Source organism: Gopherus evgoodei, chromosome 8, assembly GCF_007399415.2.
Source record: "Gopherus evgoodei ecotype Sinaloan lineage chromosome 8, rGopEvg1_v1.p, whole genome shotgun sequence".
In the NCBI taxonomy this organism is placed as follows: domain Eukaryota; kingdom Metazoa; phylum Chordata; order Testudines; family Testudinidae; genus Gopherus; species Gopherus evgoodei.
The window spans coordinates 7,592,636-7,613,177 of NC_044329.1; the positions used below are offsets into that span (position 1 = coordinate 7,592,636).

The following is a 20,542-nucleotide window of genomic DNA, read 5'->3' on the forward strand; positions in this document are numbered from 1 at the left end:
TCCTTCAGTTTCCTTCCGTTGAAACTGCATCTTGTTTGCCTTGCAAGTGCTCTCCTAGCTTAGTTATCTAGTTCTCTCTTTGTTTCTTGTATAGTAGTTGTCATTAGTGTAGTTTAGTATAGTCAGCATAGATGTTGGTGAGCAGGATTGTCCCTATCCCCTCACCCCTTCTTGGGCTCCGGGGCATGCTGCAAGCGCATGGCTTTAAGTCATGCAATGTATGCCACAAGCCCATGCCAAATAGCAACCCCCACGACTCTTACCTCAAGTGTCTGGGGAATGTATATCAGTCCGAGTGCTGCAAGATCAGCAAGGCTTTCAACCCCAGGACTAAAAAGAAGGGGTTTCCATTTAAAGCAGCTGCTCAGGGAAGCTGCACTCCATCCAGCGGCCCCGACCACCAAGGCCCAGGCTTGAGCATTGGTGCAGAGCGCTCCTGCATGGGTCCGTGAATTGGTGCCAAGGAAGGACACTAGTGCAAGAGATCCTCGGCACTAGCGATGCCTGGCGCTACTCTACTTCTCCGGTGCCCCACAAATGCAAAAGGGCTGACAGAGGGCAGCTCTCCTCAGAGAGCTACGGGACTGCCGGGAATACCTTGCTACACCAGAGGAAGGACCCAGCTCCCAGGCAACAAGAGTCCATGCCGTTGACTCTGGTGCCCCACAAGACACCATCGAATCCAGCTCACAGTGACTCTCCATCCGGGCAGTGCCAGATGGAGGTGTTGGAGCCAGCCTCCACTCCAGACACTTTTGAGGCCACAGGAAATCTCATTGAGATGACTATTAGAGACAAGCCTTCATACTGTCAAGATTGGTACTGTCCCAAGGCAAGCTCACCATGATGCAGAGCTCCCAGTCTCCGCATCACCACACCACCATTCCCTGGCACTGGCTTCACCGAGAACGTGCATGGCACCAGGGACATGGCGATCTATCTCCCTAGCAACGAGGGGTCAGCACTGTTCCATAATACCCTCACAGGACTGGCACCACACCTACGGCACCGGTCTCTGTCACGAGATAGCTGCACTGATTCATGACACCAGTCCCCTACCTCCTCTATGCAGCACTGGGCACCCGCACAGGCGTCTTCGACACTGCTGTGGTCATCGCCCTCGGGATCCTCGGAGTCTGATGTAGACTCATGCTGTTCACGGCACAGTCAGCATAGGCCTGGTAGGTGCTGAAGGGATGTGCAGGTGGCCTGGCAGCCATAGTGGCCACCCTCCACACGATGGCCCTTTTGGACCCCCTGGGCTTACCATCCAGCCCAGGGTACCCCTTCTAGAGTTTCTAGGTCTGTGACCTCAGGATGCCATTTTTTCCCGGTCACCTAAAGATAGACGTGCCCCTCAGGGAATGGAAGCTGCCCTCTCCAGACCGCCTTCTCAGACTACAGAGGTGTCGACGGTACCCGCCCGGGACTTACCCATAGCCCAGGAGACATCTGCCCCTGATGAGCTAGTAGAGGAGCCTAGTTCAGTCCAGGAGCAACTTGGGCAGCTAGAGGGCCATGAGGACCCTGTGCCTCCACTTGCCAAGTCATTGTCCTTGCCCAATGAGGAGATGGCAAGAGTGTCAGTTTCAGATCCCCCACCCATCAACCACAGGATGTGCCAAGACCTGCTCTGCTGTATTGCCTGCAACATGGGCCTGCAGGCGGAGGATCCAATGATAGATATTCTTGCGCCAGAAAGTCCTTCCTGGGTGGTATTACCACTGATAAAGACCATACAAAATAATAAAACCCTGTGGCAGACTCCCTCAGATCTGCCCACCACCAGGGGCATGGAGAGGAAATACTTTGTCCCATCTCAGGGATACGAGAACTTATTCTCTCACGCACACCTTTGCTCCCTGATGGTCTCAGCAGTGAATGAAAAGGAGCATTGGGGCAACAGGCAATGGCCCCCAAGGCTAAGGAGGCCAAATGCATGGCAGGAAAATCTATGCTGTAGGAGGCCTCCAGCTGAGGATAGCCAACCAGAAGGCTATCCTCAGCAGGTGTAACTTTAATTCTTGGGACTCTGTGTCCAAGGACAAGGAGTTGCTCCCCATAGAATCAAGGGTGGAATTTTCCATCATGGTTGAGGAAGGGAAGGCAGTAGCGAGGACCTCCCTCGACTTACCTGATTTCAGTGGCCCATACCATCTCCTCGGGGGTGGTCACGAGGAGAACTTCTAATCCTCTGGGTTACCTCTGGAAGTTCAGCAGACCTTGCAGGACCTTCCCTTCAAGGGCGCAGGAATGTTCTCAGACCAGACTGACTCTAGGCTGCACAACCTGAAAGACTTGACGGCAACTCTGAAGTCACTGGGGATGCACATGATGGCTACTCAGTGCAAGCATTTCAAAACTCATCCCCACCCAAGGCAGGACTCCTGCTGCCATAGCAACAGAAATAACTTGGGCGGGCTTTCAGCCCTGCCTTCAGGGCAGGGACAGGGCCCGACCAAGCCACCATTGGGCTCCAAACAAGGCTTTTGAAGGGACGCCCGAGGACAGTGTACCTGCCACTATCCCGGATTCTTCCCCCTGCTTCCTGAACCATCTGTCCCACTTCTATTGTGCTTGATCACAAATAACATCAGGCTGCTAGATGGCTTCACACGGTAGAAGTGGGATATTCTCTCCAGTTCTGCTCCTCCCTCCCTCCCCCCCCTTCCCTGTGCATCTCCAGGGACCCTTCTCACGAGCAACTCCTTATACAGGATGTGCAATCGCTCCTCACCCTAGGGGCAGTGGAGGAGGTTCCTCCACTTGCTATGGGGCAAGGGATTCTACTCCTGATACTTCCTTATCCCTGAGGCAAAGGGAGGAGGAGGGGTCTCAAACCCATTCTAGACCTGCGAAGACTCAACCAGTTCATGGTGAAGTTGAAGTTCCACGTGGTCTCCCTGAGCATGATCATTCTTCCTTGGATCCAGGAGACTGTTACGCTGCCCTCGACATGAAAGATACGTATTTCCACATAGCCATTCGTCCAGCCCACAGACATTTCCTGAGACTTGTGGTCGCCAACAAACACTATCAGTTCACAGTGCTCCCATTCAGTCTATTGACAGCCCCCTGAGTGTTCACCAAGTGCATGTCGGTTGTTGCAGCTTTTCTCTGCAAGAGGAAGGTACAGCTGGCTGCTGTGGGGGCACTCCAGGGAGCAGGTGGAGTCCCAGGTCTGGTCGGTCAGAGCCACCGTTGAGAGACTAGGACTCATCCTCAGTGTTAACAAGTTGATGCTGTCCCCGACCCAAAGAATATAATTCACTGGGGCAGTGCTGGGCTCTGTGTTTGCCAACCCCATGATAGGGCATTTCCTGAAGGGCTTGGAAATTGCACCAACTGTTTGTATCAGCTACAGACCAGATGAAAGGGCTTCCTGTCTCCTCACAATGCATTTCTTCCTGGATCATGGCCTGCATCTGTACCTGCTACGAGCTGGTCAAGGTCCCAGCCACAGCTATTACGGCCCACTCAACAAGAGCGCAAACCTTATCAGCCACCTTCCTGGCCCAGGTGCCTATCCAGGAGATCTGCAAACCAGTAATCTGGTCTTCCGTGCACATGTTTACCACTAACTATGCCATCACGCAGCATGCTAGAGAGGATGCAGCTTTCAGCAGATTGGTTCACCAGTCAGTGATTCCTTAACTCCGACCCCACCTCCGCGGGAGAGCTTGGGAGTCACCTGATTGGAACTGACGTGAACAAGCACTTGAAATAAAACCGGTTACTCACCTTCTCATAACTAACTGTTCTTCGAGATGTGTTCTCGTCCATTTCAATACCCACCCACCTTCCCCTCTGTCAGAGTAGCCAGCAAGAAGGAACTGAAGGGGGGTGGTCAGCAGGGTCATATATTGAGCACCACTCCAAGAGGCTCCCCAGACGACGCGATAGGAGCTGCTAAGGGAAAAAATTTCCAACAACCGTGCACACTGTGCACTCACACCTGATTGGAATGGACATGAACAACACGTCTCAAAGAACAACAGTTACAAGAAGGTGAGTAACCTTTTTCCCCAAAACAAGTCTGTTTCATGTCTCTTATACAGAGCAACAGCACAGTGGTGAGAAGTAACCTTTTAACTGTTAACAGGAGCAGTTTCTAGTTCCTGCCCCTCTGTTGGGAACTTTGACCACCCAGGGTCCAGTTTCCTCCACACTTTGCATTGTTTTTCTCTCTCTTAACAATTGCATCCATTAAAAAATAGAGAAACTAGCTGACAGATGTCAATCAGAAATTACAGGGGCCTCAACCCCAAGCTGAAACGAAAGATAAAAATATCTTACTATTATCCCCTCAAATGAACTTTACACCATCTTGTGAATGTCAACACATTTGTTTACTCTGAACAAACAGGAGAAGCAAATTCCAGAGTTGTTTGCCGCCTTTTCCGGTGTAAGTGTTTGGAGCAAGAGCACATCAGCTAATTTCATTGTTGGGACTGTGCACAGTTAAATAAAGAAGCAGGCCCTTCAACAGCCTTTTTTCCAAATGTTGCTGCAGCAACTGGGAGACATCATGCTGTAATACCGTACTGCTCAGATGGGAGCAACAACATGGTGTTAAACAGCATGCTTTGTGTAAAGGACCCTTTATGAAATAAGTTCACTATTTAGAGTGGTTTTTTCCTCCGCTATGCTAGATTTGGCTCTCATACTGCTTTACACCGTCCCAGTATCCAAATAGATTACACAGTGGAAACAGCCTAGGGAGTACCTGACCTTATCTCAGTGTCAAGAGAAAAGTCTCAGAAGGGATTGTAGAGTAGGCTCTTCAGAGCAGAGACTATGTATCCATGTGTGCTTGCAGAGCACCCAGCACAAGGAAGCACTGATTAGTATCTCCGAGTGCTACTGTAGTATAAATATTAAAAAGGGACTGCAGGGTAGCACTTGTTCTTTGTGCAACTAGTTTGTCAAAGCAACGCAGAGACTTTTCAATTGACTGTTTTGTACTGTACCCATTCCTGCAGCATACCCATAATGGTGGGGATATTTTAGACTTCAGGCTGAGGTTTATGTCCTAGCTTAATGTAATTAGGTTAGTAGAGTGGTTCAGTCTAATGAAATATAATGGCAAGTATGACTTGTATACGTGTTTTTGATCTGTTGAACCTGAAGTGTGTTTCTCCAGTTTGTTTTCCAAACTGAAAGTGCGGAAACCTCATTTCAGCCCATCTCCCTGATTTCATCAATAGCTGCAGAATAGGGGGAGCAAGCTCATAAGATTTCATTGGTGTGTGTCTGTAACTGTGCATGTTGCTGCTTGCTGCCAAGACATATTCATGCCTGACATGGTAATGGGTTTACAAAGAGTGTTTATGCCACGGTTGTAAACAAAGCTGGAAGTTTTCTGCATTGGGGGGAAGAAACACGTCTGTCAAGGTGCCGGTAATTCTTTTAAACCTTTAACACAACTAAGTATTCCTACAAACCAAAACAAGCCTGAGCTTTGCTTTTCAAGCTCTGGTATCCTTACAGTATGTAAACGTAGCTTGTCAAATTGAAGCCTCCAAAATAGCTTCTGACCGGAAGAAGATGCATTGCGGCATAGTGGACAGAGACCGGACTGGCACTCAGAAGACTGGGGTCCTACTTCTGGCTCTGCTACTAGCCTGCTGAGGGACCTGGGCAAGTCATTCACCTCTCTGTGCTTCTGTTCCCCATCTGGAAAATGGAGATAATGATACTGACCTCCTTTCTGTAAAGCACTTTCAGACCTACTGATGAAAGCACTATGTGAGAGCTGGGTGATGTAAGACTGTTTGAGTATCTCCTCTGATATGACTTAGTGCAGAGTCTCTCTTTTAAGCTCTCTTTATGTGTGTACTCTTTTGAACATTCCTTAGGCTCGTCTGTCCAGGTGGAATGCTGCATAGTGCTGTGTGAAAACACAGAGTTCAGTTCTGAGACAAGATTAACAATGACTGGTGTGCTGTTTTTGGGGGGGTTGTGAATGTGGTAAACTTCCAGCTTAAGGGACTAGTGAAAAGAGAAGGAAGGGAGCTCCCATCTAGTTGTGTGCATCTGGGGGAGAGAGTTTGCAATATCTGGTCTTTCAAAATAATGATATCCTTAGGGGCTGTATCTGGTGAACAAACAATCCCTCTAAGCAGGGAAGAATTTGAAAAATACTGTTTGGTGTAACTGATATTTGAATAGGAAGCATTAGAAAGAGAATGAATTATGAGTTCCAGGAGCGCTATTGAAGCTGAGCAGTCGGCTGTACCTGTATATAAACACACCACTTCTTTGGAGGAGGGCAGGTTAAATGTCTTATCAAGAAGCAAGGAAACACAGAAAGTAGCAAAGAATTTTAGAGATGCTGAATGCAGTGTCTGCTTTCAGTTTACTGGTAATTAAAAAAGAAATCTGTTAGGTGAAACGTTTATGGTCTTATGCCTGTTGAAAATTTCTCCATCAAATTTTGTATTGAAAAGGTTCGTTCTCTCTCTCTCTCTCTCGCAGACTGATTGCCTAGGGTGTCTGTTTCCTAATTCCTTTTTTGATTTGGTGCAATAAAAACAAATAGGAGCAGCATTCAGTCTTTAGAGTCCCTTTGTGTTGCTTCTGTGTTGCTTGTACAATATGTAACACTTCAGTGGGAGGAGAGAGGAAATGAAGCATTCATTACTCATTGCTCATTTCAGCAGCAGGGTAACATGGGATGCAGCATTCTCAAGATCTAAATGCACCTGATGCATAGTGACATTGGGCCAGGCACATAATGCAGGAGACTTCGGATATCAAATTTATCCCTAGTGGTTCCTAAGCAGGCATTTCATAGTGGAGTTCAGGTTTGTTTGGAGAGTGATCTCTTTGGGATTTGTCAGCCTATGCAGATCCATGTAAATAAATACATCTGTCTTTTTACTACAGCATTGCACAGTTCCAGGAAGCTTAAGTCTGGGATAGAATTCAAATCCACAAACTGAGCACTAATAATTCAATTATCATATTGACTGGTCTGTCCCTATTCCAGCACAGTGTGGGGGCCGTTTTGTGTGTGTTTATGGGTATATTCTTTATTGGCAGAGTCAGCAACTTGACCCTGTGGAATTTAACAGTTTTTCACACTCACTGCCGCAGATTGAGGTATTAGATTATTCACAAACACTTTTTCCCCCGTTTATCAGGAGCATTCACCTTCAAATTGAATGGATTAGTATACTAGCAAGTGAAGACCTGGGACTGACTGTGATTTAAGTCAGAAGTGGAGGGGAATGTTCGACAGTCTCAATCTGCTGTATTCCTTAGTAGATGTTTGTCTTTGTCACAAAACCACAGAGCAGTTCAGCACCATGGTCTCAGGACTAGAACTAGCAAGGCTGCTGCAGATCAAGATCGTGGTGTATTGTCAGAGCTGTGCAAGAGGAAGCTCCCATGGCGCCAGTCCACTTATTTCTGGCTCCAGCCAATACTGTTATTAGGCCTTCATTTTGATAAGCACACAATTCTTGTTCATTTCAGCTCTTAAAGAAAATGTCTTCCCAGATGAGCTTGCAAAACTAGCCTTTTCTTTTTAATACCAAAAGGGATGGGGGGGACTTGTTAAGAGGCGTGTTTGGTCCGTTATCTCCTAATGGAGAAAATTAGTTTGGCCATAGGCCAGTCCTCAATGGACAGCTGTTTACCTTCATACACACAGCATAGACCATGGTCCTGAGCAGAAGGAAAGTAGCATGAGAGCACTTGAATTACAAGAGGACCACACCTGCAGCTCTGACACTGAGGTATAAATATTTCCCTCCCTATCCACATGCATCCCTAAAATAATGATGACGCAGCAAAGGTTGGGTTTCCTCACACTTGTCTCCTCTGCCACTTCATACTACAAACTGTAACAGGTTTACTTTAAAAGGAAAGTTAATTTTTAGAAATATGTATGTTTTTATTAGAACTGGGGCAGGTGCAAGAGAATAGGTAACCACAAACAAGACCTTGCATGCTCAATCTCCCCGTTTTATAGCCATATGTACAAATTCCTAACGGAGTTGTTTCTTTGTTCTGCCTCTTGTAGGTGGTCACTTCTTTCACCACAATTCTTTGTCTCCTCGGAGCCTGGTCTATGAGAGTGAATTCTCAACAATCCAACCTGCCTTGGACATGTACGATGAGAACAAAACCTGAAAGGAATGTGCGTTGTGGTGTTGGTTTCTTCCTTTTTCGTTTCTCATTCCTGTTGTTGTGTACCCCTTCCATGGGTGTCCTTTTGTCTAAAGAAGAGCTGCTTTTCCCAGAATACAAGCCTGGCTTCCAAGTGACAAAGGTGAAGCTCAACTATGGTTGTCTCCAAGGATGCCATCTCTGGGACAACAATGTGCATACACAAAATGGGCCGTTATAAGTTGCAGAATTGGAGTGCAAGTTAGGTTTGTCAGTCCAGCCGACTCTGTACAAAAGAGGGCTTGCCCTGATCCAGAGTACTTTTGTATTGAAAAGGTGCATCTTAAATAAGCAGGTGATCTTCCCACTGTTTTAATCATGCACATGTTTGCTGGACTATCAGACAAGATACCTGGTGGTAGAGGCGATTCCAATTTCCAGTGGGGTAAAGGAACCCCATTTTTTTTTCAGTCTCCTCATGAGCTTATTGTGACATGTCCCCGTTCTGAGGGGAACCTGTAGAAATGCACTGATTTTTCCTATTGCCCATTTAACTCTGGGTAATGGCAAAACAGGTTGGCATTACAGCTTCAGACAGGAGCTGTGTCTGGAGTATCCAGGAAAGGTTTCAAGTAACCCAGTGCTTCAATTTTTCAGTTTACACTGAAGCTGGATAAAGGTTTCCTATACAGAATGCAACTTCAGCCATTCCTAGCCCTCCTCCCAAGTGAATCTCTTGACAACAGGGATGCTGCTGATGTTCATGGGCGCACCATTTGATCTTCCTTAAAATCATTAGACTTCTTGAGAAATGTGCAGGTATCTAGCTAGCTAGCTATCTTTTGATTTTTATTTTTTTTTTAAATCCACCAGTTTTTTTTACCAAGATTTTTGAGAAGCCAACATGTTGGTATTGTACACAGAACAAAATGTAAATTTCCTACCCTGTTCTCCCAATGAAACCTGCAACAGTTAAGTGACAAACACTTTCTCAATGCTGTGCCCTTTCCTGCTGCCATCAGTAATGTGAATGCAGAAAGCAGAAGAATTAAGGAAAGCACCCATGCTTTGACACTTGGAGAAAAAAAAAACAGTTTTTTGTGACAAAAAGTGGCTGGGAAATGAATATTGTTCTAAAGCTTCTAAAAGGGTAAGGTCGAAATAGAAAACAAGATTTTTTTAAGGACTCAGTAGCGTTCCTTTAAAAAGCAGCTCTGGAGAGTAAGTCAGTGTCTCTAATGCACCTTTTCCTACTGAATGCTGTGTAATTGTTTAACAAATGTCAATATTTTCTCCATTGCAGTCTGAGTAACTGTAGATGTAGAAATGCATTTGTGTCCTTTGTAATGTGAGCAAAATCTTCACTCTATATAGAAATTGTGATTTAGAACAAATGGCAAACTGAAAAGAAACATAAATGTCCTGCTAACTTTGAATCTAAACAGCTTCTGCTGCAGATGGGGAAACTTGCCTTCTTTTTACAAAGCAGTCAGTCATCTTGGCATGTATTCTGACTTGAAGTATGTGCAGCTGCGACATTAACGCAGATGTTAAAAACAAAAGAGAACTCTAAAGTGAGGAAGTGAGCTTCTAGCAGAGCAAACTTTGGCTGTTGCTGAGTTGAATTTAATCTGATAATTCTAGACTGGGTGGTGCAGAGTTTAAAGTGTTTTACCTTTTACAGCACTTTGTTTATATTTGACAGATTTTACTGTAGTCAGCTAACTTGAGAAACATTTTTTAAAAACTTTTTAAGAAGCACAGTTTTAACACACACAGCATTGAGGATATGAAACTGAAGGTTGGTGGAAGATGTCACCACTGTTACTCAAGTAAAAGAGGCCCACAATCAGCATTTGTTCCTCTTTTAAATCTGAGAAGTAGAGCAGTTATTTAGTGTGTGAACAGTCCTGAAGCTGGTCACCTGAGCCCCAAACTCCTTGAACTAAGGGTACGTCTACACTACCCGCCAGATCGGCGGGCAGCGATCGATCCAGTGGGGGTTGATTTATTGCGTCTGGACTAGACGCAATAAATCAACCCCCGAACGCTCTCCCATCGACTCCTGTACTCCAGTGCTATGAGAGGCGCAGGCAGAGTCAATGGGAGCAGCAGCAGTTGACTCACGGCAGTGAAGACCCCACGGTGAGTAGGCCTAAGTACATCGGCTTCAGCTACGTTATTCATGTAGCTGAAGTTGCATAACTTATCGATTTCATCCCCTACCCTCCCAGTGTAGACCAGGCCTAAGACTCTTTCGAGTCTGACTGAGTTCAGGCACAGTGGAGCGAGAAGGGCTGATTGGGCAATCCCAGTTTTCATCATTGTAGCTGAGTGATCATTACATGCAGATCTGCAAAAACAGCGAGCTTCCCAAACCAGGCAAAGAAATCAAGGACAGAGTGACTTTTAGCAGGGCTTGTAATAGCAAGGCAGGGCAGGCAGGTTACAGTTGGCTCTAACTAGGCACTCTCACAAGCTGTAATATTCTTTACCTGCATCTAAGGTCTTGACTATGCAGGAGAGTCCAGCCCAGTGTAGCTGCAGCAATACAAAACGTAGGCAGCCAAAGCTGCTATGAACTATTATTTGCACTGGTACAATTTACTCTGATTTTAAGCAGGATTAAAATCCACTGTGCAAATCCTAGTTTATACAGCATCTTTGCCTGTCTTGCTCTAGGGGTTGCCTCAGTGCGGCTGTATCAGAGCTGGTCACTGACAGCTGTAACCGGGGCAAATTTCCTGTGTAGACAAGGCAGCCTGAGCAACACTCAAGAGAGAGAACTCCATAGGTTTGAAAACAATTCTATTTCCAATTCTAGCTTTTAAAACCCAGTGCTCCAGAGAACAATAAAGCAAGAGGCAAATTCATCAGCACTCACAGGAACAGGTTTTTTTTCAAAGTAATATTGATCCTCTGAGCCCAGTGATCACTAATTCTGAATTCCAATCAGTGCTCTCTTTCCTTCTGCTAAGTCAGATTCTTTGCTCTGATTCCATAGATTAATTAAAACTTGCACTAACTTTTTATGTTTTGGATAAATTTGACAATGTTGCCAACTCTTGTGATATTTTCTGCTTTTTCTTAAAGCTCCAGCTGCTGGAGTCATGTGAATATGTGAAAAATCTCAGCTTACTCTTTTTTTTTTTAAATGAAGGAAGCAGATCTTTTGCTCCAGCTATGACCATTTAAATCAGCCAAGGATCTGCTTCTAATGTTTCTAAGCCTCATGGTTGTGGACAAAATCTGGCAAAAATAAATCCTAAAGGCTCAAGGGGCAAATAAAAACTTCAGTACAATTTTAAAGATTATATTATTAAATCTCTTGATTTTTTTAAGCCAATCATGACTTTTGGGGGCCTGGTGCATGATTTTTGAAAACTTGGGGATGGCAATACTACTGTAAGAATCTACTGGTGCTGTAGCTAGTAAAATAAGTGAGTTGAGGGATGTGTTGAAGTTTAACACTTGTAAATGACACTCCCTCATTTGGAAACTCCAGTGCTGTGAGGAAAGCTAAATGTCAGTTCAAACTGATCCATGAATGCATGCTCTGACATGTGGTATTGGGAGTCCTTATACTTGGTCGTATTAAGGATGTGAAAGAGACAGTGTAGGGAACATGGCTGATTTTTCAGAGAAGCATTCTTAGTTTTGGGGTTTCCTTTTTAATATTAAAAGGAACTAGATGCCAGCATCATTGTCCTTTTTCTACTGTAGTGACACCGCAGGTGGTTGTCACTTTGCAGAAGTAAAATGTAGCACTGTGAGTGCCAGTTACTTGAAGTAATATTTTTAGAGCAAATAAAGGCCTGATAGCTACTCCACCAATTTTATGAATTTTATTTAAATCCTTTTTATCCCAAATCCTACATTCCCCAGTTAGTCTATAGTATTTCCCTCAATTTTTACCCAGCTCCTAATTATATGGAAGTTTTGCATCCCCCAAGATGTTTGTAAAATTAGGATTTACTTGTGTTCTCCAAGGGATATTCTCAAGATAAAAACAACCTCTCAACATGTTTCTTACGTATGTTACCAACAATAAAATAAATTATTACAACTGAAAACACCTTAAAATCTAATGTACTTTGCAACATCCGTGTTTATTTGCTTCATTAAGCTTGGACAATGAAAACTTTAACATTTATATTGTGGTAGCTCCTAAAAGCCACAATCAGGTTGGATCATACTGTGTTAGGTGCTTTATGAACACAATATATGACAGTTTCTGCCCTAAAGAGCTGATTTGTCAGTTTCACTTTTACCTCCCCTTCTAGCATAATGTTACAATGTTTACATTCAAATAGAAAACTGAAAAGAAATCATTAAAATAATGGGTTTTATAAATGTGTATTAAAAAACAAATCCTGAGTTTAGGCCGAAACTACTGGACAATGTCACTCTTATAAAAATATAATCAGCATGCCTAGGAAATAATTACAAACATTCTTTCAAAGGACAAGTGGCAGGAATCAAATTCTTCATGTACAAGATTCTGTATATGGAAAATAATATCAACCCTTGCTAAAGAAGTCTATAAAGACACCAGGTAAATAGAACAACTTTATGGTGTGTTCTTTCCCTTGACGTGCTGGGCTTAAACAACTACTTGTTACTCTTCCTAAGGAGAGCTTTGTGGCTGAGTCATTGTCTATACAATTGAGAATATGCCCCTCAAATTCTCCCCCTAGGGTATTCAATCACTTTAATGCTACAGCAGGACTAGGGTAGAAAAGACAAGTAGGAAGTGCTTATGCAGTGAGTTCTGACTGGAGCCTAAAATTGAATACACTGAGTCAGTGGTAATAAAAGGGTGCAAAGCATCTCATAGGATCAGACCCTAGGAGAGGGTACATTTTACTACTTTAGGGTAGAATTATAGCAGGCAAAATATTTCATAGTTTTATTACCATTGTAAGAAACGCAATGATCAGAAGCCTTTTCAACAACGCTTTTGCAAGCTTTCAGTGCAAAGCTGCACAAGTGCCAAGAAGAGAATATTACAGATAAAGCAAGCTAATGCATTACTGATCATCAATAAATAGACTCCACTGGTGTGGCCTTTCCCCACCAAGATTTTTAGAGCCTCACTGATAAGGGAATATGAGGTTACCAGACTAGGATTTGTATGCATAAAACCTGTTGTGAGGGGAAAAAAGAGCCTTTGAATTTTAATATCTGACCTCACAATATTTCTTGCTTTTAAAAAGGAGTGTCATAGTGTTAGTATAATACGTGTGGGTTAATTGTGACCAGCTACTTAACACAATATTAACAACAAAGTAAAAGAATCACAAGTCAAAATAGGGAAATAAAAGGTTAAAAAAAATTTAGGAGGGTTGTCAAGCGATTAAAAAAACTAATTGCGATGAATCGCATGATTAATTGCAGTGTCAATAATAGAATACCATTTATTTAAATATTTTAGATATTTTATACATTTTCAAATATACTGATTTCAATTACAACAGAATAAAAAGTGTACAGTGCTCACTTCATATTTATTTTTGATTACAAGTATTTGCACTGTAAAAAACCAAAATAAATAATATTTTTCAATTCACCTAATACAAGTAATGTAGTGCAATCTCTTTATCATGAAAGTTGAACTTGCAAATGTAGAATTAGGTACCAAAAAACTGCATTCAAAAACAAAACAAAAAACAAAATTGTAGAGCCTGCAAGTCCACTCAGTCCTACTTCTTATTCAGCCAATTGCTAAGACAAACAAGTTTAACATTTGCAGGAGATACTGCTGCCCACTTCTTGTTTACAATGTCACCTGAAAGTGAGAACAACTGTTCGCATGGCACTGTTGTAGCCGGCATCGCAAGGTTTTTATGTGCCAGATGCGCTAAAGATTCAGATGTCCCTTCATGCTTCAACCACCATTCCAGGGAACGTGTGTCCATGCTGATGACTGGTTCTACTCAATAACAATCCAAAGCAATGTGAACCGAAGCACATTCATTTTGAGTTGAATGCCACCAGCAGAAGGTTGGTTTTCTTTTTTGGTGGTTCGGGTTCTGTAGTTTCCGCATCAGAGTGTTGCTCTTTTAAGACTTCTGAAAGCATGCTCCACACCTCGTCCCTCTCAGATTTTGGATGGCACTTCAGATTCTTAAACCTTGGGTCCGTTAGCAATCTCACATTGGTACCTTTTTTTCATTTTGTCAAATCTGCTTTGAAAGTGTTCTTAAAACAAACATGAGCTGGGTCATAATCCAAGACTGCTATAACATGAAATATATTGCAGAACGTGGGTAAAACAGAGCAGGGGACATACAATTATCCCCCAAGAATTCAGTGACATATTTAATTAATGCATCATTTTTTTTAACAAGCATCATCAGCATGGAAGCATGTCCTTTCGAATGGTGGCCGAAGCGTAAAAGGCCATACGATTGTTTAGCATATCTGGCACCTAAATGTCTTGCAACACCTGCTACAAAAGTGCCATGCAAATGCGTGTTCTTAGTTTCTGGTGACATTGTAAATAAGAAGAGGGCAGCATTATCTCCTGTCAGTGTAAACAAACTTGTTTGTCTTATTTCAGAGTAGCAGCCGTGTTAGTCTGTGTCCGCAAAAAGAACAGGAGTACTTGTGGCACCTTAGAGACTAACAAGTTTATTTCAGCATGAGCTTTCATGAGCTACAGCTCACTTCTTCAGACGCATAGAACGGAACACACAGGAGATATTTATACATACAGAGAACATGAAAAGGTGGAAGTATGCATACCAACAGGGAGAGTCTAATCAATTGAGATGAGCTATCATCAGCAAGAGAAAAAAAACTTTTGAAGTGATAATTAAGATGACCCATAGAAGGTGTGAGGAGAACTTAACATAGGGAAATAGATTCAATTAGTGTAATGACCCAACCATTCCCAGTCTCTGTGTAGGCCTGAGTTAATTGTATCTAATTTGCATATTCGAGTTCAGCAGTCTCTCTTTGAAGTCTGTTTTTGAAGTTTTTTTGTTGTAAAATTGCCACCTTCGAGTCTGTCACTGAGTGGTTAGAGAGGTTGAAGTGTTCTCCCACTGGTTTTTGAATGTACATTGGCCAAACCGGACAGTCTCTATGCGAAAGAATAAATGGACACAGATCTGACATCAGGAATCATAACATTCAAAAACCAGTGGGAGAACACTTCAACTTCTCTAACCACTCAGTGACAGACTCGAAGGTGGCAATTTTACAACAAAAAAACTTCAAAAACAGACTCCAAAGAGAGACTGCTGAACTCGAATTACTATGCAAATTAGATACAATTAACTCAGGCCTACACAGAGACTGGGAATGGTTGGGTCATTACACTAATTTAATCTATTTCCCTATGTTAAGTTCTCACACCTTCTATGGGTCATCTTAATTATCATTTCAAAAGTTTTTTTTCTCTTGCTGATGATAGCTCATCTCAATTGATTAGACTCTTCCTGTTGGTATGCATACTTCCACCTTTTCATGTTCTCTGTATGTATAAAAATCTCCTGTCTGTGTGTTCCGTTCTATGCGTCCGAAGAAGTGAGCTGTAGCTCAGGAAAGCTCATGCTGACATAAAATTTGGTTTTGTCTTAGTGATTGGCTGAATAAGAAGAAGGACTGAGTGGATTTGTAGGCTCTGAAGTTTTATATTGTTTTGTTTTTGAGTGCAGTTATGTAACAAAAAATCTACGTATGTAAATTGCACTTTCACGACAAAGAAAATTTGGGTTTGTTTAACATCATTTTACTTAAATGCATTTTTCAGGAACATAACTACGTTAAGTGAGGAGTTACTGTAGTTATCAATGGCTTTCTGTTAAACAGGGAATTTATCTAGTGCGATCCTGCAGGGGTCTGTCCTGGGTTTGGTAGTACTCAATATTTCCGTTAATGACTTGGATAGTGCAGTGGAGAGTATGCTTATAAAATTTGCAGATGACCCCAAGTTGGGAGGGGTTGCAAGCACTGTGGAGAACAGGATTAGAATTTAAAACTATCTCGACAAATTCGAGAATTAGTTTGAAATCAACAAGATGAAATTCACTAAAGCCAAGTGCAAAGTACTACACCTAGGAAGCAAAAATCAAATGCACAATTACAAAATGGGGAATAACTGACTGTATGGCAGTACTGCTGAAAAGGATCTGAGGATTATAGTGGATCACAAACTGAGAATGAGTCACCTGTGTGCTGCATTTACGAAAAAGGCTAATACCATGGGATATATTAACAGGAGTGTTATATATAAAGACGGGGAGCTAATTGTCCTGCTCTACTTGGCACTGGTGTGAGGCCAGTATTATGTCCAGTTTGGGCACCACACTTTTAAAAAACTGTAAATAAATTTAAGTGTCTCCAGAGGACAGCAACAAAAATTATAAAAGGTTTAGAAAACGTGTACTATGAGGAAAAACTAAAAACTGGGCAGGTTTCATCTTAAGAGAAGACGACTGTTATCAGTCGTCAAATATGTTAAGGGCTCTTACAAAGAGAATGGGGATTGATTGTTCTGCACATCCACTCAAGGGTAGGACAAGTAGTAATGGGCTTAATCTGCAGCAAGGGGGATTTAGGTTAGATGTTAGGAAAAACTTCAGAACTGTAAGGGAAGTTCAGCTCTGGAATAGGCTTCCAAGGGAGGTTGTGGAATCCCCATCACTGGAGGTTTCTAAGAACAGGTTGAACAAACGCTTATCAGGGATGGTCTAGGTTTACTTGGTCCTTCCTCAGAGCAGGAGGCTGGACTTGATGACCTTTCGAAGTCCCTTCCAGCCCTACATTTCTATGATTCTGTAATGTCAGAAGACTGCACCGCCTTGGCTAAGTGGAAACTGAAACAATTGTGTAATAGTGAAAGAAATGCACGCTGTGCTTATGAATATATTATGAAACACTTATGTGTTTTCTTCCTTGTTTAAACAACCCTGGAGTAGTCTGACCCACTTCATTGGGCAAGTCAACATCTCTCTTCAGTACCAAAGACTTAGCTAAGTGATCTGACTGGCTGTCTGAGCATCCCCATGTGCTTTACAAAAAAAATGGATGTAACCTAACTTCTGCAAGAAGCATCTGATAAAATGAGGTGATCAAAACAGCAGTGCTCATTGAAACCATATCAAAAGCCTGGGAGAACAAATGTCTTTAACCACAAAGTTTAGACACAGGGACAGCTACTCTAATATGCTGCAGCAAGAGTGCTCCAGGGGCAAAGTTAACGCTCTGGTATGCCCTTAACCACAATCTGTGTTTGAGGCTATATCACCACTCTGTGCCTGAGGATGGAGTTGGGGTGCAAGGGCAGAGAAATCTAGCTGGAGTTTCCCTAAGGCAGCTCTGTGCGATCTGCTTGCTGGTGAGTGGGTACAGTTAATGGTGGGACCTGTGAATTTTTTGCTTAGAGAGTACTTTGTGTGCTTTTAAAACCAAAGAAGTCATGTGGCATCTCAGAAATCAAGTCATTTGGTGCCAAGTAATTAATGTATATGCTAGGCTCTAATCCACTGTGGGTGGGGTTCTCTGCCCCTGCTGATGTGTTTACAGAAAGAGAGGAAAGCATTTAGAGCTAGGGAGGCAAGAAAACTACTTTCCCACAGAAAAGTGGAGTGGGGAATGTGTTCTGTCAAAACTTTCCTTTAGATGTTACTTATTCATACAGTCAATCAGCTTACGGGGCAGTGTGTAGCCTTAGAACTTGAGTAAATAAACGATGTGTTCCTCTGAACTACACATCCTGGTAAAATGGAAATTAAACATACCAGGTGAAGCTTTAACTGTAGGTTTTTACCCTCTCTTGTTATAACTCCCATGTGTTTCTTAATTTCCAACCTATTAGTACAGAAGAATTGGTGGTATCTGAAAAGAGAGTTTACACACACACATTTTTTTTTAAATAACCTTGCCATTTTTCTTCAATGCTGGGTTTAGTAAAGTGGGGACTACTATTGTATGAGAGAGGATTGAGGAAATACAGCTTTTAAATACATTCAGGGTGAAACCTTGGCCCCATGGGCTTTGATCACCATACACCAGATGTTATTTTTTCACTGCAAGTGTTTTAAAGAGGAATATAAAAGATTAAGCTTTGTGCATATGTATAATGCTCCTTTTTAATAAATGCAGAAAATGTCAGATTATAAAGAAAAAATGTTTGTAGGGTGGGGAGTGAGTGTGATGCAGAGTCAGTATGTCTTGTAAAATCAAAAGAAAACGAAGTATCCAACTCCTCTCTCATACTTATTAATGGCTAGATGAGGGGCCAGGGACTGGATTTGTCCTTAGTTCTGCTGCTGTGTCTCCATGGGAAGAATCAAGAATGCATAAGCTCTCTGTCAGTTGCCACTTGCTGCTTCCTCCTCCTCTTCAGAGAAATTGGTAAAGTTTTTAAAAAGTGCCAAAGAAACTAGACTTGCAATGGGACTTAAGCCTTCTTATACACTTCTGAAAATGTTACCCATAGTCTCTTTTCTCCTGCAAAATGGAGAAGTCTGTAATGAAGCTGTGACAAGTAGAAGAACTAATAAGGGACTGGACTTCACTTCCTGGCCCCCGTCATCTGTCATGGGTTAAGGTTACAAAAGATGACTACCCCATCACATGGCAGTGGTCAATATCAACTGATTCCAGTGACTGCTGTTTCACTGTGTTTTGTCAGAAGGAAATAAAACCAAATACAACTAAAAATAACCCCAAACTAAAGAGACAATAGAGTGGGGAAAGATCCAAGATGGAAGTCTGGAGAGGAAACCTGACCTCTCTGACAGATGAGAGGATCATTCTGCCTCCTTTTGGACATATGTCAGCTACTACAATCTCTGACCCTCAATGACTTTCTGATGACAGAGCCACTTCTTGTGCTCAGAACATGTGCTGCCTATTTGGCAGCTGAAGTGGGTCTGGATCTGGCTCCTGGAGCCTGTGCTTGCTGCTCCTGGGGTATTTCCTTGTCAGTGACTGGACAAGCATGTTACTTCTGCCATGTCTGCAGTAACAAAGGCTGCTAGGTCTGGATACCTGAGTTCCCATCGTCATTCGGAGAAACCCTTTACTGTCCGCAAGGCTGTTTTCTTTTACTGCTATCTGAGCAGCCTGCAGGATGATTCAAAAGGAGAGAAAAGACAACTGCAGCCTCTTCCTGACCTGTGGGGTCTGGCTCACCAAATGAAGCTGTAGTGAATTTTCAGTTGCGTGCAGTGACATCTAGTGGGGAGGGCAGAGTGGGTCAACTCCCAAGGTCCGATAAGAAGCTTCTCTATTTATATTTCCCCCTGCTTGTTAGGACAATAAAGGCACCATTCACTCGGTTCTCTGTCAGTCTGATGCCAGGACTGTTCAGATCTGACAAACAGATTTAGCCATGTCTGCCATTGGGTATTTAGTGAAACAATCCATATGCATTCCTCCCAATCAGCTATTTTATCTAACAAGCTTTGTCAGGTTTCTCTCAGCCTGGCTTATCCCCTGCTGGCTCCCTTCCCCGCACTGCCTGCTCTCTCTAAAGAAAATTAACCCTCCATGTGGAAACAGCAATACTGGTGCAGTGGAAGGTAGAGTGATCCCTTGTCATTCTCTGTTGTTATTAAATGGATAATGTGACCCAGATTTGCAAGACACTCATTTATGCAGATTATTACCCTTTCACTTTTCCTTCTGATCTCAGAGGAACCCAAAATGAATACTACAATAGAATGGGATTTGAAGTTTAAGATTGCAAAATTTTCAAACGTATTATTTGTATTGTGGTAGTACCTGCCAGCCCTACTCCTGGAGCAGGACCCTATTTTGCTAGGCACTATACAAACACAGAGCAGAAAGGTAGTCTCTGCCCCAAAGAGTTTACAATGTAAGAATGAACTTTTAATTTTGATGTATTCAATTGTGACTGTTTAGAGACTGCAGAGGAGTTTTGTTGCATAGCTGAGTTAACATTTTATTTGTATTATTGTAGTATCCGGAATAGTACCCAGCTGTGACAGGGGCTCCATTGTGCTAGGTACTGGACATGGATATAATACAAGAGAGTTCCTGCCCCCAGAAGATTATAATCTAAATAGAGTAGGCATGGTTCTTGTGCAGAAACTTTCCCTAGTGGCAGGCACAGTTGAGGGCTCTGTAGTGAAACATTAGATAGCATCTGGAACCTTGCAACTAAAAAAAAAGGCTTCTCAAACCAAAGTTTAATAATAATCCACCTGGAATAGAACTTCCTGTGTACTGAGACTGCTAATGTTGGCACGATTTGTATTGGCACGTTGCCCTGCAGTACAGCCAGTCTGGCTGTAAGGTGTGAGGTATGATAGGGACCTAGATTCTTTTCATCAATGAGAAGCAAGAAGATAGTCATATGATTAGGGCATCAGCCTAGAAGCCAACAGTTGTGTAAGCAGAAATTCCTGACTCTCTCAGACTTCGGGGGCAAATCAGACTCTGTATCTCA

The 20,542-nt window shown here is 42.8% G+C and overlaps 1 protein-coding gene across 1 annotated transcript in view; it reads left to right on the plus strand.

The window, feature by feature from the left end:
- RNF130 (ring finger protein 130) overlaps window positions 1-9,209 on the plus strand; it is an 88,116-nt gene extending 78,907 nt beyond the window's left edge. Inside the window, exon 8 of the mRNA XM_030572414.1 lies at window positions 8,030-9,209. Coding sequence (XP_030428274.1) covers window positions 8,030-8,139 — 110 coding nt within the window. The 3' untranslated portion in view covers window positions 8,140-9,209. The remainder of the gene's footprint in view (window positions 1-8,029) is intronic.
- The last annotated feature ends 11,333 nt before the right edge of the window (window positions 9,210-20,542 follow it).